Source organism: Panthera tigris, chromosome A1, assembly GCF_018350195.1.
Source record: "Panthera tigris isolate Pti1 chromosome A1, P.tigris_Pti1_mat1.1, whole genome shotgun sequence".
NCBI lineage: Eukaryota > Metazoa > Chordata > Mammalia > Carnivora > Felidae > Panthera > Panthera tigris.
This window is the reverse complement of record NC_056660.1, coordinates 157,683,381-157,707,448: the sequence shown is the minus strand read 5'-3', so window position 1 is coordinate 157,707,448 and position 24,068 is coordinate 157,683,381. Positions and strand designations below refer to the sequence as shown.

Below are 24,068 nucleotides of genomic sequence, written 5' to 3'. Positions count from 1 at the left end.
CATACTTTTATAAAGTAAGTTCCTATTTTAATATCAACTTCTTTACCAAGATATGCTACAGGATCGATAGTGCTTAAACTATTATTTTATTCTAAATAGATTCCAGTTAGAAACTAAACTGACTAAAAGGATAAATGCCACTCCATGTAATTTCTAAGCTAATATGTAGTATATTTAGTGCTTTTTACCTTTGCAGAATCCTTTGCTTTACCCCCATTCTTGGGTGCTTTGGAGCTGGGAGCAGTTGTCTTGACTTTGTCCTAAAGCAAAGGAAACACCATAAGGTTATTGTTATCATCAGTCCCTCTAACAGTTAACTCTGGGCTGCAATCAAATCAAGTGTAATTAAAAAATGGGAAACTTTGAATATACATAGAAGTGTTTAAGTTGGGAAGTAAAAACGCTTAAAAATACAGTGGAAAATGTGGGTCACAGTGATGTTCTGCCAATTTCCATGAGGAATTTTGGTCATCAAAACAGAGCTTGCTTCTATCAGGACTGGGTTTTATGTGCCAATAGAGCAAGAATGAGATAACTGTTTTCAGTGTTATGGAAAACAACTTTAACAATGAAATCATCAGAGAAAGTCCCATTCACCAAAAGGCATTATTTATCCAGGAATGAGAAATAGGATGCTGAGGTGGTCTAGAAATTAAATCACCCAATATGGGGAGGACTGACAATTCAGTGATTGGGAGAGGTGTTTAATAAGAGCAAAACAACAGCAAACAGATCTGCAGTTATCAATTCTTCTGAAAATAACAAGGAAGGGCATTAATTCACTTTTCCTTCTATTTGACTTATATATGCCACACACATGTTGTACTACATATTTTTCTCATTCATCTTTAATCACATGTTTTGAGTACCTGCTGTATCCCAGGAATTTTGCTAATGCTGACCACGGCTGCTTTGTAAAGTGCACAGCTCACTGGTACAAATACACAGGCAAAGACCTTCTCCCCCAGGTGCAGGAGAGCATGGAGGAGAGGCCCCTGACCTTGGCCTGGGAAGGGAGAAGCAGTAAGAGCTGATGCTTGAACTGGGCCCAGAGGGAGGGAATCAGCCAGGTGGGCAGGGTAGAAAGGAGAGGGAATCCCAGAGGGCAACAGCCATGAGAAGGTACAGTGCAGGGAGGGACTGCTCTCATTTTAAATGAACATAGACAAACAAAAATAAATAAATAAACGAACACAGACAAAGCATTAGTGTCGAACTCATTAGTATGGAAATCAAACATGGTGGCTATGGAGATTATAGAGCAACATAGAAAACATTTACGAAATAATATTGAGAATGTTTTACATATGCACTTGAATTACTACTGTATTAAACCGATACATATGGAAAAAGATGGCATCATTGCCATTGATGCTATGGCATCATTGAATTCATTATGTAGCCTACAACTCTATGTATTCACACAAAGAAAGGCCATATTAAAGTAGCATAGTACCTTCTCTGCTGTCTTCTCTGAGGTTTCTGGGGGTGTAGGACAGCTGTCAAAATCACCTGAGAGGGCATCGATGGGGTCTTTGTCAGCTGCAGATTTCTGAGATATTAACAGAAATAACCATCAGTGAAGGAGCATAAGGCAAAAATACCATAAGGAACATTTTTCCACATCACTAAAAATATTACAAGAAAAAGGAAACCTTGCTGGCATTCTTTTCCTAAGAAACTAATGTACAATAAAGGAGATATTAAAACATGAAAATCCTTACAGATTTACTTTCTCCTCTTTTATACATGTTTGCTTAGTATTCTGAGCCTCAATTTTTCTATCTGAAACATGGAACTGTCTGAATACGCTCTTGTAAGGGCTAACCAAGAGAAATCACACGCACCCGTTCATACATGTATGTCTTCACATCATTCCAAACACAGGGTAGCCATACAATAAATTTCAGATTTCTAAAATGTAAACTAAAGTTCAGCTAGAATGAAAAAAAAAACTTTCCTTATGGGAATATGCTGCTATGATATTTACCTTTGAGTCCTTGGGTTGCTGTGTAGGTGGCTTTACGGGTTTGCCCTTAAAAATAAGGCAGGTTATTGGTTAAACATAGATCTTAGTAAAAGTTTACTTAGGTGTAGCCAGTAACTGTAAAATCTATTGTCTAACGATCTGAGATACAATGGAGTATTGTTTTGCAGTAACTGATAAACCTCAAGAAAGAGTCTAGTTGTGGAAGAGAAGGGAAGGAAACAATTATTAAGGAACTTTCTGCCATCATATGTTAAATTGCTACTTAGAATATTATTAAAAATAACCTGTGTTTTTCTTTCTTATTTATAAAAGATTAAACTTTGGAATGATTTGAGGGGCTGGAATGGCATATAGAGATTTTTTTTTTTTTTTTCCAGGATTACAAGTACAACTCAGCAGGGACTTTATCCATCTACAAAGGCAAGGGTTTTAAACAATACCTTTCCCACAGAATACAAGCAGGGTAAGGCAGTATTAGCAAGGCAGGGAGGCTTCTAGCACGATGCAGAATTGCTATCTTCGGGAATACTGAATGCAAGCAAGGAGAATGGATTTCTGTAATAAGAGACACTGAAGGTAACACTCTTCAAACCAGGGCATCCTCAAACCCACCAAATGAATCAGTATAGAAAGAGAAGGATGTAACCTGGGCTTCCTTGTTTCTCTTTGAACAGGCCTGGAAAGGTTCTTCGTCATATAACTGACTTACAATGAGGAGCCAAAAGGGAAGGATACAGGCCCAGCTGACCTAAGAAAATCTGGCTTTATGTTAGAAACAGAAGGCCAACGGCTTTTTTTTTTTTTTTGATTTTTTTTTTTTTTTTAATATCTATTTATTATTTTGAGAGAGAGACTGAGTGTAAGCAGGGGAGGGGCAGAGAGAGAGGGAGACACAGAATCCGAAGCAGGCTCCAGGCTCTGAGCTGTCAGCACAGAGCCCGATACGGGGCTGGAACCCATGGACCAAGAGATCATGACCTGAGCCACCCAGGCACCCCTAAAACTTGATAGAGCATATCTAGATATAGAAATAGGACTTGTGGTGAGGAATATAGTGTTGCCTGTCCTTACTCTGAATAGTGCTGGTGGAAGTGTAGAGGAAGACCCCAAGTCATGGAAGGGCCTTATTTATCTGCCCTATTAAATCAGTTCAGTACCAGCTGAAGTCAGACGCTCAACCGACTGAGCCACCCAGGCACCCCACAACTATCATTTTTATAGCCTTTTCTTGCAAAGAGAATTCATCTGTGTACTGCCCTGGAATCACTGTTCAGCACTGGTGAGTGACTGAACATTATTCATCTCTACGCCACAGCACCCAGCACAGTGAACATCATATGGTATTGGTTCAGATGAATATTCAACAGAATTCTAGACAACCTGTTCATCAGAAACACATTAAAAGCACTCAGTCATGTTATAATTTTATGCTATTGTTAAAGTGCACCTCCTATTCATTTCAACTGATATCTGAATTTAAGAAGCTTTGTGATATATATCCAACCTAGACATTTGCCTTCATTTACCTCATCATCATTATCCAGGAGGTGTCTATATTCAGGGGGGATGGTGTCATCTCTTTCTCCCAGCTTGTCTCTATGTTCAGCTTTGGCTTTTTCCTGCAAACATGGAATAGATACAATATTTTCTCCTTCAATTACACAACACTTGTAGCACTCAGTGTTTATTGTACTTTACTGAGGCAAAACAGAATTTTTATTTTCCAAGTAACAACAAAACGGATGACTTCAACAGACTTCAACAATAGTTGATGGAAAACAAAGTAAACTCAGGTGCTTCTCTAGGTCAATCCACACCTAGATTGTGTGAGTTTCTACCTTGTATTTTATTTTATTTTATTTTTTTAATTTTTTTTTTCAACGTTTTTTATTTATTTTTGGGACAGAGAGAGACAGAGCATGAACGGGGGAGGGGCAGAGAGAGAGGGAGACACAGAATCGGAAACAGGCTCCAGGCTCCAAACCATCAGCCCAGAGCCTGACGCGGGGCTCGAACTCACGGACCGTGAGATCGTGACCTGGCTGAAGTCGGACGCTTAACCGACTGCGCCACCCAGGCGCCCCATCTACCTTGTATTTTAAAATAAATGATGAAATATTTATCCTTAGAAACGATGAAAAGAGATAAAGCCCAATGGTATAAACTATCTTTTGTCTTTATGTGAATTTCACTTTTTAAATAAAAAGATCAAGTCTTCGGATCTTGATATTTAGAGGTAAAATACTTACAACTTGGACGTGCATGAGCAAACCTTGAGGGGCCAGCACAAGCAGCAAATGGCATAGCAGGGAGTACCTTTAACCCTCCCCGCATCCTCACCTGACTGGGGCATGTCTGGAACTGGTTCAGTGACATTCACTCCCCACCCCCCACCACCCCCCAGCCACCAGTAGGAGAGAACAGGCTTTATTTTTCTGCCATCATTATCATTTCATTTTTCAAATACAGGTGAAGTTCACATCAATATTCCTGTAACACTGGTGGAATTAAGACTTCAGGATCCTTTGAAATGCCCTGGGACATTCTGGAACATGGATTTGGGTGGCTAGTTACTTCCAGGTTTCAAGGTGAAGGGGTCATTTAGTACCATATACTGTTAGGCAGGAATAAGCCTTTACTCTTGTTCTAGAAGGTGGGTGGGGCTAACAGTGTGTGCCTTGCTGACATGCCCCTCCACAGTGCTTACTCCTGGCTTAGTGCTTCATTTGGGGGTTTGCATGCAGTGTTAATGGTGGCTCAGGAGGCTGATAGGGAAAACTCTGGCAATTAGGGGACCTCTGCCCTTATATGGACCAAATAGGTCATCCTAAAAATGCCATACACCTGATATATGCTTATTACCAGATAAAACTAAGAAAAGTTAATGTGGGAAGAGAATGAAATTAAAGTAGAGCAGCACTTCTCCATCATAACTAAGTGTAGTCTTGCTAATAGGACATGTGCCTGAACCTGTGCACTCGCATAGTCCTCACTGAGGAAATAAATACAACAGACTATAGAGAAGGAAAAAATGAGACTTAAGTCATTCAACTGTTCACTGAAATGCCAGATGTTTTTTTTTTGGTTTGTTTTTCCTTTTATATGCAGTGTAGGATATTCTATGCTTTAAACTTTAAATTTCACTTATTAGTATATACATATTTTTTTTACCTTGACCTTATCCTCTATTGGTTTGTTCTCATCTGGATCAGGCTGCCTTTGTCCTAGACTGTCAGAAAGTTGATCCAAGGCATCGTCCAGTTCCTTGTTGTCGCCCTGCTAAAAAGTCAATCTGAATTAGTCGCTGGCTAGCAAAATCAGGTCACCTACTGGAATGTGGGCCTGCCACGGCCAATAAGACCTCCATCAACTCATGAGACCTTAACCAAGGAGATGGGTAGAATCGTGGAAGGTGGCCCTTGGGTAGAGCTCCTTCTCCCTAATCTCTCCTTCTCCACACTTCCAGATGACTTCCAGTCATCCCAGATGACTTTCTTTTCTAAAAAAAAAAAAAAAAAAAAATAGGCTCCTCCAAAAAATAGGGGGTTCCTGGTCTGATTTGTTGGAAAATGTGCCTTATGATGTGTTCAGTGTATGCAACACAACTGGTGACAGTCTAATGTCCCTAGGGGAAAAAAAAATACATGAATTATGGTAGCTTTTTTTCATTATTCACCTGTATTCATTTAAGTAAAGATAAAGATGTACACCTAGTTTGAGTGATATCTTTAGGTAAAACATGAACTGAAATTAGACTTTCCAATGGGAAAAGTGATGGGAAAGGTGTTCTAAAACATACTTGTGAAAGGCATACAGGTTTTGGATTGCAGATGTTGACCAATCGCCTCACCCAAGGCAGAACCCCTCACCTCACAATTAGGAGCTGAAGCGTAACTGGCAGCCTGAATTAATAATGATTCTTCCTTTCTGTGCACAGGCACATTCATCATTGTGAACACACACACACACACACACACACACACACACAGCATTTTACTGGTTTTAAGTGTTTCGTTGGAGCTCAGGATTATAGCTCTTAATGGAGGAGCTACCCACAGCTGAGTCTGGGCTTTGTCATTTGGGCCTCTGGATATTTTCAGATGATCCTGAGACTGACCCAACGGGATGAAAATTCATTCAGAATCTAAGACTACAGCACTAAGTAAGCTTTGATGCTACATCAAAAGGAAAGTAAGCATAGCTGACTTCACTACAGCTACTTCCTCTCCATCTAGCAAATGAGGCACTTGTTCTCAACCAAAGGAGATGGGGATCTGGTTTAGGGCAATCTCTTTGATGTGCTGCGGTCTCCTCGCCTCGATAGTGTATAATTTCGTACTGCACAGAAAATTAATCAAGGAAGTCTGGGAAAGCTTTGGTCCCACAGCCTCGCCTCAGGACATGTAAATAATTAAAACAATATTGATGCTGAGGTTTTTGTATTGCTAACATGAAGACGACAATGTTTTACTGGTGTGAATGAATGGGAGGAAAACTGCTCTTCCATGACATGCTTGAATTTTGGGGAGAAGCGGCTCGAACACTGAGCAATTCCATAGAATAAACTTGAGGTTAAATAATAGGTAGTATTTATAGCATGTGTCAGGAAAAATCTAAAGGGAGGAGAAAATAATCAGGAAAGCTAAAGGATTTTTTTAAATCTAATAACTCAAATAAATGTGCAATGCACACTACTGCTCTTTCAATTCTAATAAAGTAGCAATAATATTAAGTTCCAGGAAAGTGTGTGAAATATTTCATAAACAGTCTTTAATTTAATTATTTCAGATTATACTGTCATCTCTCCAAATGGCCAGTCTTACACCTCTTCTAAAACAGAAAGTGCTTTATCTTCTCAACAGTTTTGTTTATTTTCATTTACTCTAAGGCAAGGGTCCTATTTTCTTCCTTATTTTGTTGTTGCTGCTGCAAAAATATATTTCTATGTTGCTTACCACATGAGGGGGCGGGCCAGCAGAGTATGTGGTTGGAGCTGGGGTTTGGGAAACCACTTCAGAGATGGCAGCAGAAAGGTTAGCTTCTTCCAATTTCTTTAAAAAGAAAAAGAAAAAAAATTATTACATACAGTATATTACACAAAACTATGCCCGCAATGCCATCGCTTAAATACAGTTTTTAATACTTTATTACTGTTTATTCTCTTCATCCAAATGGATGCAAAGTAACACATAATCTTTTGGGGGAAAGAGACAGAATCTCAAGCAGGCTCCACATCCAGCACAGAGCCCACGATGAGATCATGACCTAAGCCAGAAATCAAGAGTTGGAAGCTTAACTCACTGAGCCACCCAGGTGCTCCTCAAAGTAACAAGTAATCTTAATTTGTATTTTATTTCCTCCTCCATAGTTGCAGTTTACACAATCTCCTGATTTCTATTCCTATTTATTATTCCAAATGTTCAAAAATCTCATAACGACTTAAGAGTTTCATGGTTTATTTACATGTTCCTTGGTGTACATTTAGGTTGTTTGCAATTTCTCAGCTTTCTTCTTTGTTAATTACTCTGTAGGAGTTCTACCAGTGCTTCTTTTTCTGGTGCTGCCTACATTCCACCAGACTGCCCCCTCCACAGTTGCTAGAAAGTCATAAAGCTAAAAGCAATGAATTAAGCATGCTTGTTTTCCATGGCCTTCCTTGCCTCAATTAGATATTTGTTACATATTTTTAATTTTGATATGAGATGGATAATGATGTACAAGTGTTGCTTTATACTTGTTATATAGTGTGAGGTTTGTTTTATTATTTTTTCTTAATGTTAAATAGCATATTATTCCAGAATCTTTGTGAGATTATGATTCATTCTCCTTTTAAAAATATACTAAATCTTTTATGTTCATTTCTTGATTTTTCCCATTGATCTACAGTTTTGTTTTCTGATTCAGAATTGAATTGATAATTATCATATAAATCAATCCCTGCATTTAGTTGGGTTAATCTTTCCTAGAAATATTGAAAAATGGTTTTCAGTATTTTTTCATGTTTTTATGTCTTTGCTTTTCAAACATATTTTAGAATAATTTTACTGGGCTATACAAAGTACCTTATTGCTATTTTAATTTAAAAAATAACTTATAAGATGACTAGAAAGAATTGTCATGACTTTTCAGACACTGAGTCAGACTGTCTTAGATATTTTAATTTTTTCATATTCTAACTTTTCTGTTCATTTCTTGTATTGCTCTTTACATGTCTGACATCTCATTTTAATTGTATTTTCTAATCTGTTACTGATGTACACAGCATACACAATGTTAATTACATATGTGCTCTCTACAACTAGGAATATCTGCAAATACACAAATGTTCCTTTTTAATACTTGTCATTTCTTTTTCATGTGTTGTTAATGATTGTTCATACAACATTAAGCAGAAAAGATAATAGAATTTTTTATACTGTGTTTTTAAAGGAAATGCTTCTAGCTTAACTCCAAATATTTGATTCTTGAAATTAAATAGATACTCTTTAATACATTAAGGGATTGTCTACTTTTTAAAGGTGACATTTGAAATACATCTTCTGTATGGATATAATTATTCTTATTTGATACACTACTATGCTATATAAATTCTAATATTAAATAAATATTTAATTTCTGACTGATACTTATTACTTTAATAATTGTATATTATCTTTGTTAAACATTATACATCTACAGATTTAAGTGACTTTAGTTAAAAATGCTATATTGATCAAGTTTTAAGATTAGGAGCATCATTATTTGTAGAAGCAACTATGTAAGCCGTATTTTTGAAGATATAGTTATGTCACATGAGACCAACTGCTGTTAAACACTTAAGAGTCAATTTTAAACTTCTCCTGGAAGCAAAGTTTGAAAACAGTTCTATTGTCTTCAGTATTTCTTTTGCTTAGATTCTATGAATTGTGTTTTACATTTTGTTTTAAAAAACTATTGTACATATTGGTTTTTGATCATTTAAATTTAAAATTTTAATTTTACTGGTAACTTTTTCTCTTATTTCTGCCAATGTTTTATAAAATGTTAGTCATTCATAAAAACCAACTGTTGGCTATAAATGATTAATTTGATTCTTACATTGATTTATGCTATTTTAATAAGATTTTTTTTTCTCTTTTACATTTGTTGGTATCTTAAAAAATTTTAGTTATTTCAAATCAAGCAACTATGAGCCATTTTAGTCTCAGGCTGCTATTTTCTTTTTTTCTTTTTTCTTTTATTTAATTTTAAATTTATTTATTTAAATTCAAGTTAGTTAACATACACTTAACTGGTTTCAGGACTACAACCCAGTGACTCATCAGTTACGTATGTGCTCATCCCAACAATGGCCCTCCTTAATGCCTGTCACCCATTTAGCCCATCCCCCCCCACAACCTCCCCTCCAGCAACCCTCAGTTTGTTCTCTGTGTTTAAGAATCACATATAGTTTGCCTACCTCTTTGTTTTTATCTTATTTTACTTTTCCTTCCCTTCCCCAATGTTCATCTGTTTTGTTTCTTAAATTCCACGTATGAGTGAAATCATATGATTTGTCTTTCTCTAATTTTGCTTAGCATAATACACTCTAGTTCCATCCATGTTGTTGCAAACAGCAAGATTTCATTCTTTCTGATGACTGAGTTATATTCCATTGAATACATATACTACCTCTTCTTTATCCATTCATTAGTCAGTGGACATTTGTGCTCATTCCATAATTTGGCTATTGTTGATTGTCTTGCTATAAACACTGGGGTGCATGTGCCCCTCCAAATCATCATTTTTGTATCCTTTAAATAAATACCTACTAGTGGAACTCCTGGATTGTAGGGTAATTCTATTTTTAATTTTTTGAGGAACCTCTATGCTGTCTTCCAGAGCGGCTGCACCAGTTTGCATTCCCACCAACAGTGCAAGAGGGTTCCCCTTTCTCCACATCCTTGCCAACATCTGTTGTTTCTGGAGTTAATTTTAGCCATTCTGACAGGTGTGAAATGGTATCTCACTGTGGTTTTGATCTGTATTTCTCTGTTGATGAGTGATGTTGGGTATCTTTTCATGTATCTATTAGCCATCTGGATGTTTTCTTTGGAAAAGTGTCTATTCATGTCTTCTGCCCATTTCTTTACTGGATTGTTTTGGGGGTGATAAGTTTGATAAGTTCTTTATAGACTTTCAATACTAACCCTTATCTGATATGTCATTTGCAAATATCTTCTCCCATTCCATCAGTTGCCTTTTAGTTTTGCTGATTGTTTCCTTTGCTGTGCAGAAGCTTTTTATCTTGATGAGATCCCAATAGTTCATTTTTGCTTTTGTTTTCCTTGCCTCTATAGACATGTCTAGTAAGAAGCTGCTGCAGCTGAGGTCAAAGTGGTTGCTGTCTGTTTTCTCCTGTAGAATTTTGGTGGTTTCCTGTCTCACATTTAGGTCTTTTATCCATTTGGAATTTATTTTTGTGAGTAGTGTAAGAAAGTGGTCCAGTTTCATTCTTCTGCATGTCACTGTCCAGTTTTCCCAGCACCATTTGCTGAAGAGACATTTTTCCATTGGATACTCTTTCCTGCTTTGTCAAAGACTAGTTGGCTATACCCGTGTGGGTCCATTTCTGGGTTCTCTATTCTGTTCCATTGATGTATGTGTCTGTTTTTGTGCTAGTCCCATAGTGTCTTGATGATTACAGCTTTGTAATCAGGCTGCTATTTTCATCTCCTACTTAACCTGCTTGCTACTTTCTTTTGGGTGGTTAGTTTATAATATCTTATTTAAATGTAAAATAATAGCTTATTTATAATAATAGTTTTAAAATAGCTTAAATTTGAAATTTAAAATCCAATAAACATTTGGTTAGATTTCTCTTCCTCTGTTATTAAGACATTTATGATAATAAATGTATCTCATGAATACTGCTTTGGTTGCTTATCAAATTTTTTAAAATATATTTATTTTAAATGTTGTATTCTCTTATGTGTATGAGAGTTGGAGAAAGGCAGAGAGAGGGAGAGAGAGAATTTTAAGCAGGCTCCTTGTTGTCAGCACAGAGCCTGATGGGGGGTGGGTGGACTCTATCTCACGAATCATGAGATCATGACGTGAGCACAAAATCAAGAGTCGGATGCTTAAAAATTGAGCTATCCAGGTGCCCTGCTTACCAAAGATTTTGATTTGCAAATGTCTTATCCTTGATTTTTCAAATAGTCTATTCTGAATTTACTCCTTGATCTCACTGATAGTGGAATGTTTTTAAAATTCTCTTTTTAAGTAGAATTTCTACTTTATTGTGATCAAAGAACATGGTATGTACAGCAGGCACACCTTTATATTTGAAGATTAATTATCAGTCAGAATATGATGACTTTTCCTCCAAAGTTCTGGGACTTTCCCCCAAATAATTTTCTACTTTGGCCATTTGACTTACTGTAATTGGTTATTTCTACTTTATTAACTACAGACACTAACAATTTTTCTCTTTGTGAGATTAATTTTCTAAGCTAGAATTTTTTTTTAAAAATGGTTGTTTTGGGGCACCTGATGGCTCAGTTGGCTAAGCATCTGACTTTGGCTCTGGTAATGATCTTGCAGTTTGTGGGTTCGAGCCCCAAGTCAGGCTCGGTGCTAAAAGCTTAGAGCCTGGAGCCTGCTTTAGATTCTGTGTCTCCCTCTCTCTGGCTCATTCTCTCTCTCTCTCAAAAAAAAATAAACATAAAAAATGTTTATCTCTAGTCATGTCACTGCTATGCATCTTCTTGGGTGGGGATATAAAGTCACTGTTACATTTTCTTTGAATTTCTAAAAGAAAAAAACCCTATAATAACAATAATAATAATAATAATAATAATACAGATGGTATAAGGAAGGGAATTAAGGCATTGGATCCCTCTAATTTGTTCTTATGTTCTGCATCATTGTAATGATAAGATGCCATATTCCGAGGATACTGCTCACTTTATATTCTTCCCTAAATTAGGACTCAAGAGCCTCTCTGTAATATAAGCTGTTTGTATGGAGGAGGAAGAGTGGAAGGTCATGGAATGGGGTGACTCAACTGTGTGGGCATGGTGTTTTCATAGGGGTATTATGAGGACTCTATTACTAACTGGTTAGTAATACCTTCTTTGACGGGCTTATTGCTTCACAGAGTCCAAAAACTTTGAGCAACTCCAACGAATCATTATTTCTTCTAGTTGCTACTCATTCTGCTTCTCAACTAATGTATGTTCCATGACATTGTCCACATAAACAGATCACCCCAATCCCACACACAAAAAAAACGTCTGGAGTTATTTAAGTGTGGGCACTCCAACAGACTTATATTTGCATATAAATAAGCCATAAAAATCCTGTAGTAGAGAAACCTGCTTACCATTACCCAACATTTCCTAAAATTTCTAGTAATAGAATTCTCTTTGAGGAATTATCTATTCTACCCAGAGCTAAGGTTTCCTATGAGGTAATTATGGAAAATGATAAATTGTAAAAATATTAACAAGTTATTTGAGACATACCTTTGGATAAACTCAAATTTTAAATTCTCTTTTCATAGGTATACTTGATAGAGTATGTGCTCATTGGTTCAATTAGTTACATTGTTGCAAATGTCCACTGTGCTGGTACACTTTCAGGACACAACACATTTCTAATGGCTACCATGGGTTGAAAGCCTTTAATTTTATGATTATTTCCTCACCTCCAAAGTCAGATTCTAAGTCACTAGTTTCCATTTCTTTCTGCCACCCTAAAAGCAAGGAAATAAAATCAGGAGTTTCAGACTTACAAGAGATGAAGAGTTTGGGGAACCAGCAAAGTCCTTAGACAAAGCATCAAGAAGGAAGTCGTCAGTCATGGGCTGCAAGAACCAAAAAATATATCAACAAACACCACCTCAACTGTTTCCTCATTATTCAGATGATGTCACTATTTACTGCCAATCGACTTATTAAAAAGAAAGCTATCCCATTCCAGAATTAACAATCAAGGCCAGATGAGAAAGATCTACTCAGAGAAAAGTGGCTTGCTTACTGGAAGTGATTTCTTGGGCTCTTTTGGCAGGAGGGGTTTTCCATCTTTATCCTATTCGGAAGAGAAAACCATGGCATTAAATCATTTCCCGTGATTTATCCTGTGCGATTTATCACAAGTATGAACGCTTTTAAACACTGTAAGGGGTCTACAGGTCATACCTGACATTGTGCATTATAAGTTAGATTCATCGTTTCAGGAAAAACATTCTCTCATCAGAGAATATGTCCTAATTAGTTCATTCCAACCAACAGCTCAGGCATTCCCTAGGCGTGGGAGCTAAAAAATGAACTAGGCAAGGCTTGTGACCTCAGAAGCCTATGAACTAGTGCAGCAGAGAAACATGCAAATAGTTGAAGTAGTGTGGCACAAGGTTCTGTGACAGGGCACTTACAGGACACGAAGGGAGCAAAGGGATGCACCCCTCACCTGTGTGGGGGATGGGCTTTGCAAATGTTGCCTGAAAAAAGCTGGCTAAACTTTACAGCCAATATATTCAACATTATCCATTGAGGAATACTACTTGGCAATGAAAAAGAATGAAATCTGGCCATCTGTAGCAACGTGGATGGAACCGGAGAGTGTTATGCTAAGTGAAATAAGTCAGGCAGAGAAGGACAGATACCATATATTTTCACTCATATGTGGATCCTGAGAAACTTAACAGAAGACCAGTGGGGAGTGGAAGAGGGTGAAAGTTACAGACATGGAAGAAGGCAAACCATAAGAGACTCTTAAATACTGAAAACAAACTGAGGGTTGATGGGAGGTGGGAGGGAGGGAAAGTGGGTGATGGGCATTGAGGAGGGTACCTGTTGGAATGAACACTAGGTGTTGTATGGAAACCAATTTGACAATAAATAATATAAAACAAAATAAAACAAACAAAACATTATCCATTGATTTGGTGCCACACCCTGCAGTAAGCACTTGGGAATAGCACAGAAAGTAGGACAGACAAAATTCCTGCCCCGGGAAGCTCATCCTTATGGCTCAGACAATGCCAAGTTTCAGATGACTCTAAGTGCCACTTCTGAGAAACAGGACAGAATCATTAAAGCATCTGAAGCTTTTTAGTAAAGAAAAATTTATAAATGAATGGTAAATCCCATTAATCCACATATACAAAAATAGGCGCAAGGCTACATATGTATGTAGCTGTATATAAATGCATATAAATGTATGTACGTTTAGGTGAATATTCTCTTAAGCAGTGGTATCTCATGAAGATGACTGACATTGGTTCTACTGTCCACGTGTGCCCCTGTTCAAGTGGTTGTACTTCAATGACTCCCCTCCGTGTCACTAGCTGTGGTCAATCTCTACTTTCAAAATAAAGGAAACAGAACAACTATCCTTCTACTCAATGTTAAACAGGCTTTCTTACTTTTTCAATGTGTATCTAAGAGTTGGAAATTTTTCTTCACAGGAAATAGTTATTCCTCATTTTGGTTTTTCCTAGTTATATAAAGGCTTTCTAAGTTTTTCTTTGCTTCTGGTATTGTAACAAAGCAGCTATTACATGGGAAAAAATTAGGTAGCTAAGGCATTAGATTTTTTTCACTTAAGTTTTAAGGGAAAAACTATCACTTAAAAACAAAATCTTTATATTCTGGGCCTGTTTCCATGTCCCTTATGTTTATAAAATTCAGTAGTAACTAAAGTAAAACAGAGAAACACTGTTCACCTTGACGTCTTCTAATCTATAATCAGGAGGAATTGTTTCTTCTTTTTCACCAAGTTTTTCACGATCCTCTTCTTTGGCTTTCTCCTGAATAAAAATTATACCATTCTCATTATTAATATATCCCCGCAAAGTGGATGTCTAAGTGCCTACATTTGAGGGAAATAACTCCAGTGTTAGATTAGAACATATGTATGGCCTTATGTGTAGAGTTCCTACAGCAACTCTACACATCTTTCACACCCTCCCCTACTTGAGCCGGCTCAGACACCACCACTATGCCCGCTGGGCTAAAAAGCAACGAAAAGGAGGGTGGACAGCTGCCTCTTCTCTCAGGACTCCTCGGCAGTGGAAATGCACATGGCCCAGGTGAGATTCAGAGATTACGTGCATGTTCTCCATCCACTGCTGTAGCAAAACACTGATGCTTTACTCAGGTTTAGATTGTCAAACAGGATATGCTCCATAAATAGATAAAGCCAGCTCGTCATGTGTTGTAGGAAATTAAAAAAAAAAAAAGATGACTAACTTGCTTGGGGAGTGAGGAACATCAATCACATCTACTTTCAGGAAGTGACTGAGCTGCTATTACCTTGACTTTATCTTCCACAGGCTTTCCATCTTCTGGATCTGCTTCCTTTTTCCCCAGGCTACCAGCCAAGGCTTCTACAGCATCATCTGGCACCATGCCTTTCTAAAAGTGTATTTGTGGATATACTAAGAAGGCAGTTAATCACTCCTTTTAAAAAAGACTACAACAAACAATTCAGAAGGGCATATCCTTATTTCAGGCTTGGATAAGAAGCACAGTCATCTTTTAGTAATTTGAATTACCAACTGAATTGAATTGAACTGAATTGAAATCTATGTTTAGGGGCGCCTGGGTAGCTCCGTTGGTTAAGCTCCGACTGTTGATTTCATGAACTCACAGTTTGTGAGCTAGAGTCCCTCATCAGGCTTCGCGCTGACAGCGAGGAACCTGCTTGGGATTCTCTCTCTCTCCTCCTTTCTTTCTGCCCCTCCCCTGTGCTTGCTCTCTCTCAAAATAAATTAACTACACTTAAAAAACATCTTTAGAATATATGTTTGAAAAACCTAAAATGTTAAAAACTAGACCAAATTTCTTATATTAAGTGGGTACAACATATACTGACATGGAGAAACTTACATAATCTAACCCAGTTCTTGGTTTGGAAATAAGGAAGACAATGGGATGAATATACCTCAAACAAGTGGAAAGCCAGCAAAGAAGTGACCTGTATGGTAATCATTCTAGAGATGGTGCAGGAAAGATTTTCAGGCCTATCAGAGGACATTCCTCTCAAAGCTCTGTGAAATAAGCCTGGCCCATCCCAGAGGTGGTGGCTCGCGCAGAGCCTCGGCCAAGATACAGAAGTTTGTGTTCTTTACCAGGCTTCTACTGGCCAAAGTGGATTCATGCTGGTTCAGGTGACTGTGGCTGGCTAACCTGAGTGGCACGATGGGAACTGTCTACCTGGGGTCCCAGTGTTCAAAAGGAAATGTGCTCCCTTGTGATACAGTGAGCTCTAGCCATGCTGGTTATTAAAATGAAACTGAGTGAAGACAACATGAATGATATAAAGGGAAAATAAAGGAGAAACTATGTTTGGGCTAAAAGATAGGACTCGATTTGACTTTTTCCAAATCACAGGTCAAGATCCACACATTAGTGGTTCACAAAATCAACAGTTCACAGGCAGGACTTTTTTTTTTTCTTAATTTTTAAAGTTTATTTATTTTGAGAGAGACAGAGACAGTGTGAGTGGGGGAGAGACAGAGAGAGAAGGAGACAGAGAATCCCAAGCAGCATCTACACCATCAGTGTAGAGGAGCCCGACATGGGTCTTGAACCCACGAAACTGTGAGATCATGACCTTAGCTGAAACCAAGAGTCAGATGCTTAACCAACTAAACAACCCAGGTGCCCCAGGACTTTTTTTTTTAATGAAAGAATAGAAAATAGAATGCATCATACATAACAAGAATAAGTACTTCTAATTAAGCTGTTTTTTTCTATTATATAGATACTGGGTTGAAATATGAATTTCTTATTGCTGTTCTCGGTTAAAGTGTGAAAGCCTCTGAATTAAAAAGTCTCAAAGTTTATTCTTATAAAATTCTATGACCTCACATAGAATACATATCTGAATATTAGAGTAAAAATGTCTTTCTGTTTTATATGGCTTAACCAACAATGTAAGTAAGAAAAGTTTTTCTGCTAAGTTGCACTGCAAAAAGATCAATGAGGAAATGGAACCTGAGTGGAAGGTGATTTATCACCATCTGGTGGTTGGACACTGCATAGATTTTACTCCCAGGAGATGCAAAACTCCCTGATGTATATCTAATTTGTTTGGGATTCTATCTAAAGTGCAAGAGTTGCAGTGACCAAAGTCTTAACCAAGCAATCAGAATTGATAGCTGATCTAAGACATGTCCTCATACTTCACTTCTGTTTTCTCCTACTCTTTGCTGTAGAATCTATGGAAACTACTACTTCCTGTTAAGCCTGTTTCCCTTGGTTTAAGAATTAAACCAAACAGAGCAAAGCTAGGATACACAGCAGTCTTAAGAGCAAAGGAATCAGGAAATAGGACTAGGGCCTGCAACTTCTATTTCTGTAGTATTTTATGTTGTCAAATTCACAACTAGTATTCAGGTTTCTGGATTTCCTTAACAAGCTTTATATGAACAAGAACTGTGCAGGGCACATATTAGGCTCCTTTTTCTGCTTGGTTTTCTTTTGCTCACTACTCTTCAAGCCCTTCTTTGGCCCTCTGACCTTTGTCACACTCCACAGCTATTCTTTGTGGCTCTCACGGGTATCCCAATTACAGAAATGCCAACTAACTTCAGTGATGGTAATCTCAGCAACCATGGTCAGCGGAGCTGACGGAACAGAAGCCCAGAAAAGATCATCAGAGAATGGGAAACGCAGAGCCCTTTTCTGTGCGCTAAACATCCAGTGCTCGACTCGCTATAGTCAGGGTAAAGTTGGAAAGGAATGAACCCTCAAAGGCCCTGGCAATCACCTGGAGCACAAGAGGCAGAGGATACATACATGTTTAGGTCACAGAGTTCTGCTCTGGAATGTTGGCTATTGTCTTTTATATTCCACTCACTGCCTCTGTTCTTCCTTCCTTCACTGTCTTGCCCCACATTCTCTCCTCCTTTCCAATTCCCTGTGGCTTAATTCCCACAATGTGAAAGTTCTAGAGTGTACCCAGAGACCTCAAAAAGAGGTTGAGTCCTGTGTAAGGCAGGAGGGAGACCCTGGATTTTGAGGGGATTTTCACTTGGCACCAAAAATGTCCCTGGCAGGAAGCAGCCATATCAGGGCACCCAGGACACACGTCCTACAACTTCTCCACCCTCTTTTTTCGAACAACTAAATGCACTAAACCCAAGCACACCAAGTCCTCTGGGCTGGCCTGTCCTTGGCTCACTGTTCTCCCTAGGAAAACAGTGCTGTTCCCACTTCCCAGTGTGATCTTGCCCTCCCTCTGTGAGTATTTCCTAATTCCTCCTGGGGGCGGGTCCCTATGCCCATGTTCCCCCTGCCCTTTTGCCATATGAGAATGATCAAATTCTACTGTAAAGCTTGAGATCTGGCCATCTATCCATGCTAGATGCTACAGTGGCTAAGAGCAGAAGCCTTATCACTTATCTCACCCAGGCTCTGAAAAGTTAAATGGATTGCTCAAGGTCAACTCAAAGCTTCATTTCCCTCATCTATAATAGAGAGATGATCAGAACAGGGTTCATAATGTCCTTGTGAAACTTTAATAAGATACTGCAAAGCATCCAGAACAACTTAGCTATTCACTAGGTCTGTAGTAATAAAGCACAGTCCCATCAGCTGTTACTCTGAGTCAGATTCTACCTGCTAACAGAAACAAAACCCACTGAACTCAAAAAGATTTAACTACTTAATTACCATACTTCATACAAAAGTTAGAGAGAGAGAGCCAAGAAGAAAAGGGAAATGAACTGAGTTAACCTTCCTTCAGTTGGGAGTAGGGAGAAGTCATGATGATATTGGTGTAGATTATTCCTTTAGGAGAGCCAACAAAAGGTACCATCAGGCTATCTGTGGAACTCCCAATAGGCTCAAAAGATATGGGAAAGTGAAAGAGCAAGATTATCCACCACAGCTGAGGAACCGGTAAGAATTTCAGAAGGTGAAAAAAAAAAAAAAAAAAAAGACAACACAGCCTGTAGAAGTTTAATGAAAAACTTAAATCTAGCTTAAATTTGGAGGATACCCTGAAGCCAAAAGAACAGTAGACCCCATAGCTCTAAAAGATTTTCTTTTTATCTTATCAGAATAAAGTGATGCGTTGGCAACACACAGTGGCAAGTGCACGGGAAAAAGAACTACCTTCCCAGGACACTGCTCAATGTCCAAGGGAACACTCACCAAGGGAGCTGGCTTGGTCGGTGTGGACAGTATAGTACACATGGAAGCTCGAGGCACAGCCTCACTCACAGGAGTCAGGGCAGCAGCCTGAGATGCCTGTGGAGAGAGGCAAGTACAAGGAAGAGTTTTTAGAAATATCTGGTTGGTAAGACTGAACAATAAGGGACCAATGACACACTCTGCTATATTATATGCTGTGAGCATGACTTTCTCAAATGCCTAAGGATTGCTAAATAGTGAATAAATCGCAGGTTCAAACTCTTCTACCATTATTTCAACTTGGTTTTACCGCTTACCTTAGGTAGGTTACTTAAACTCTGAGACTCAGTTTCACATCTGGAAAATGAGAACAATGACAGTACCTACATCTCAAGGGTCAATGTGAGGCTTTCAGTAAAATAAAACATGTCCAGTGCTCTGCATACTATCTAGGAACACAGCTCAATAATATCAGCAACTATTATTATTTATATTATTTTCAAAAAATATATAACAATGATACACCAATTATAGAATGTAATGTTTTAATATAAATCCATCATTTTTATATATTTAATATTATCTTATCAATTGTAAATAGGTATGTTTACAAATGCAAGGTAGTAATACTATCCCAGAGGTTCCCAAAGTATGGTCGCTGGACCAGCAGCATCAGCCTTACTAGCCTTACCATTTGTTACAAATGCAAATTCTTAGGGCTCCCCCCCAAATACTATAGAAATTCTGGAGGTGGAGCCCAGCAATCTGTTTTAACAAACCCTCAGGCAATCCTGGTACTAAAATTTGAGGACCACTGTGCTATCTTATTGTATCACAAGAGTAAAATTTCACATAAACTGGTTTTAATCCAGACATTTACAAAAAGTTATCCTACATGTAAGATGCTCCGTAGATGGTCATTAGCAGGGCACTATCTCTTCCTTCAAGGAACTTACTATTTACTGAAAACTATGTATACACATCAGAGGTGGAGACCAAGACAGCTAAAAGCTTCCTTATAATAAAGATCTTAATAGATATACAAAGAACAATAGAGCCCCTGACATATTGTATTCTGCTTAGGTAGGTTTGGAAGGTTTGGGGAGGGAAAAGCAGGAGGCAAAGGCCATACTTTAGCAAAACTTTAAAGGCCTGGCTAACATTTTAGATGATCTCGAATTAGGAGGGAAGTTTATTCTACATGGCAGGACCACATGGGAAAAGCCAAGGACACATACACTCAAGCCCTTATTGTCATGGTTTAGTAATGGGAGGACAAACCTTGGTAGGGAAGGAAGCCAGGGCCAGAACACGTTAGCAGGGACTTTATTTTGTGGGGAACAGAGAGCTCCTGAGGGTTGGAGCACGGGAATGATGTGACTACCACCACGCTTGAGAAACAGTAACTCTGGCGGACATGTGGGAAGGACAGCAGTAAGACTGAAGACAGAGGCCACTGCCACCATAAGGTGAGTGGTGATGACAACTTTAGGTTACAGTAGGAAGAACAGAAAGGAAAGCATGGATGTGGAGGAATGATTATAGGACTTAAATTACAAGAACATCTGGGCCAGTGTGGGAAAAGAAACCCCATCTAGAAAAAGTCAAGATCAAAACTGCATGTAAAAAAAGATGGCATAATAGGTCTCCATCAACTACATCATGCTAAAATAGTTGGGCCTCAGATTTTTAAGATTATAGAAAAATATCTTTAAAAGCCCACAAAATAGAGACTTCTATTTTTAGAAACATACTTCTGTTTTTTTGGTTGTCTTAGATCGTTTTCCTTTACTTTTGGGCGGGTCAAAATCTTCTGAAAGTTCATCAATGAGTTCTGATTCACTCAGGGCCTGGAATATAAGAAAAACACTATATTACAAAGTGACTCTTTTTGGTTACAAGAAAGTTTTACATAGAGAATTTCCTGTTAACATGTATTAAGCCATATTTTAGGATCTAAATCCAAAATTTAATGTTTGGGGTATTTTTTTAATTTATCAATGTAAGATAAATGTCATGCAACAAGTAAGGAATACTAAACACCAGGGTACCACAAAAATGTTCATGATTTAGTCCAAAGCTTTCCTGTTAATTCAGTTTCAGAAGAATTCTGTTCACATAAAACCACCTTTTCTTTCTAATGAAGATCTGTATAGTTTTTTTGTATGTGACTGTTTTTCACTATTTCCTAATGAGTGCCTTCTGAATAGCTCAGGAAACACAGATCATATACTCCTTCCCTAAGACTCTGAGGGATTTTGGCAACAAAGTTCTCCCATCCTAGTTCCTTCAGATGAAATGGTATTATTCATTTGGAGCATGTGGAAATTTTGAGCAATACCAGTCATCTACAACAGAACGGCATGTCATCTAGAAGCTGTGCCTCTGTTGGTACAGTCTGAGTTTTGAGTCCTGGTCTTGCTAGTTTTTAGCTGTAAGATCTTGGGCTATTTACAAGTCTCTGCCTCTGTTTCATCACATGTAAAATGGGAAAAATCACAGCACCCCCTTCATTCAGTGAGGACCTGACTGCTTTAGACCAAGTTAAGGCAGTGTAGAATCATTAAAATATCTGATGTCATGATTATAATCAAATTCTGAAGTGCCAACAATATAATTTGAGGCATTCTTGACATCAGCTCCTAATGTGCAATGAATGTCACCTACAAACTCCCAATATTCTAGTAATAATTCATGAAGAAAATAATCATAAAAGATACGAAAAGGAGTCAGAGGTATGAGCCAAGTGTTGCTACCACAAGTTCCCCTCTCTTTACAACTAGGTTGGCATTCAAAGTCTCCATAGAGAAATCCTGTCAAAATGATCTTCAATTTATACTTTACAGTTCTTTTGCTCTTTATCAGAAAGATCATTTCCTAACCTTGGATTTTTCTTCAGGCTCTGGCAAAAGTGGTTTTCCATCTTTATCCTGTAAACAAAATTGAAAATTCATTGAAAATTAAATAGAACATTTTCTTTTTACGGCTCGTTAAGTTTCTTCTAGGGAATTCCAGGATAGGAGGAGATTTTTTTTCCCCTTATATTTTAATGATCTGTTTTTGAGTGGATTTCTTATATTTGAGTGAATAAATTTTCAGTATTTTTTAAATCAAGTATCAGAATAAACAGCTAAGCTCTAAAATAAATAAACTTAAAAAGTCTCTGTTCTCCAATCCAGGGTGAAGAGGTAGATTTCATTCCTGTAATCCTTTTTTTGTTTTTTTGGAGATGATGTTTCACAATTTAGACTATTTCTAAACTGAGGAACTTTCTATATTAGCACCTGTAAGGACAGTTTCCATATATAAGCACATAGAAGAATCAAAACATTTTCTATCATGTGTTTACGTTTAATTTTTGAAAGATAAATTACAGATATAATTACAGAACTCCACCATCCTCACATTAAACCCAAACCACCACCAACAAACCACCCTAAGGATACTGGCAAATAGCTACACATTTATGTCTACCCCTTCAAAGATCTATGGTGCTTTTATCCATACAACGGTTACAGAAAAATTTATTCCCAAATTGTTTCTTACGCTTCAAGGTTAAGGATCTATATCATGCATTGTTAATATCTGGAACACTTGGATCTGTGGGAATTTTAATGACCACACGGTTACTACTTAGGAAACAATCAACTAACTTTAAAGAACAGGAAAGAAAGGGTTCAGGGGGTTCAGTTAGTATATGAACTGGGATAGTCATGTTCTTGAGCATCATGGGAACAGTCCCAACAGAACATGATATGAAGAACAGCATATTCTGTTAGGTGCCATGGCTAACAGCATACCGTGGTTGGCTTTAATCTATACTCCGAAGGCACAGTTTCATCATCTTCACCACACTTTTTTAGTTTCTCTTCTTTAGCTTTTGCCTGATTAAAGTGGAGAGGGAAATAAAACACAAAACATGTGGGTAATGTAGGTAAAACAAGAGGATATCACTTTATGTACTTCATAAGTGTTGTAGAGAAAACCATATCAGATTCAAGTGTGTGTCTGTGCTTTGTAAACTACAGAGCACAAGACCATGGTAACTGGCTGGCTGTGAGGAAGACAGAAAAAAACAACAGGGCGAGGAATCCTGGAGAGGTGTCCCCGCCCTGCTCTCAGCTGCTCTATCACCTTGGGGAGCCACTTAGTCTTTCTTAAGCAGTAAAATGGGGCTACCAATAATTTTTACCTAGTCCACTGACTTGTAAGGATCACTAGAGAAAAGGAAATAAAATATTGAGACCATTAAGCACAGTGCATAAGTTAGTTGTAATTATTTCAATAGCCTTCATCTCTTACTCAGTTATCTAGGGGGGAAAAAACCAACCAGTTCCAATGGTTAAATACAGTTCAGAAATGGGAGAAGCAGCTCATCACAAATCTTGGCTGATCCATGGATAATTGGTTTTACCTCTTTTAAAAGGACTCTTTTTTAAATTTTTTTTTTTTTTTAAATTTCAGTATCGTTAACATACCAGGTTATATAAGTTTCAGGCGTACACTATAGTGATTTAACAATTCTATACGTTACTTAGTGCTCATCATGGTAAATGTACTCTTAATCCCCTTTACCTATCTCATCCAACACCCCACCCACCTCCTCTCTGGTAACCATCAGTTTCTTCTCTAGAGTTAAAAGTCTGTTTCTTGGTTTGTGTCTCTTTCTACCTCTTTTTTTGTTTGTTTGCTTGTTTGTTTTGTTATAGTCCACATATGAGTGAAATCATATGGTGTTTGTCTTTCTCTGACTGGACTTATATCGTTTAGGTTTATATTTTCTAGCTCCATCTATGTTATTGCAACTGACAAGATTTCATTCTTTTTTATGGCTGAATAGTATTTCATTGTATGTATATACCACATCCTTATCCATTCACCTACTGATGAACACTTGGGATGCTTCCATAATTTGGCTATTGTAGATTGCTGCAATAAAAAAAAGTACTCCCTTCACTAAGAACTAGGACTTT

At 37.8% G+C, this 24,068-nt stretch overlaps 1 protein-coding gene across 9 annotated transcripts in view; it reads right to left on the bottom strand.

The window, feature by feature from the left end:
• CAST (calpastatin) overlaps window positions 1-24,068 on the bottom strand; it is a 107,793-nt gene that overhangs the window by 5,769 nt on the left and 77,956 nt on the right. For 6 of the 9 annotated variants that reach the window (XM_042990587.1, XM_042990617.1, XM_015536089.2 and 3 more), the window contains 14 exons: window positions 22,896-22,979; window positions 21,978-22,025; window positions 20,850-20,945; window positions 19,117-19,212; window positions 15,268-15,369; window positions 14,679-14,762; window positions 12,992-13,042; window positions 12,747-12,818; window positions 6,946-7,041; window positions 5,162-5,269; window positions 3,517-3,609; window positions 1,991-2,035; window positions 1,457-1,552; window positions 189-260 (listed from right to left, as the gene is read on the bottom strand). In XM_042990587.1, the coding sequence (XP_042846521.1) occupies window positions 189-260; window positions 1,457-1,552; window positions 1,991-2,035; window positions 3,517-3,609; window positions 5,162-5,269; window positions 6,946-7,041; window positions 12,747-12,818; window positions 12,992-13,042; window positions 14,679-14,762; window positions 15,268-15,369; window positions 19,117-19,212; window positions 20,850-20,945; window positions 21,978-22,025; window positions 22,896-22,979 (1,143 nt within the window). Of the gene's footprint in view, window positions 1-188; window positions 261-1,456; window positions 1,553-1,990; window positions 2,038-3,516; window positions 3,610-5,161; window positions 5,270-6,945; window positions 7,042-12,746; window positions 12,819-12,991; window positions 13,043-14,678; window positions 14,763-15,267; window positions 15,370-19,116; window positions 19,213-20,849; window positions 20,946-21,977; window positions 22,026-22,895; window positions 22,980-24,068 lie in introns of all 9 variants that reach the window. The other 3 variants (XM_042990562.1, XM_007078897.3, XM_042990572.1) reach the window with 2 other exon arrangements.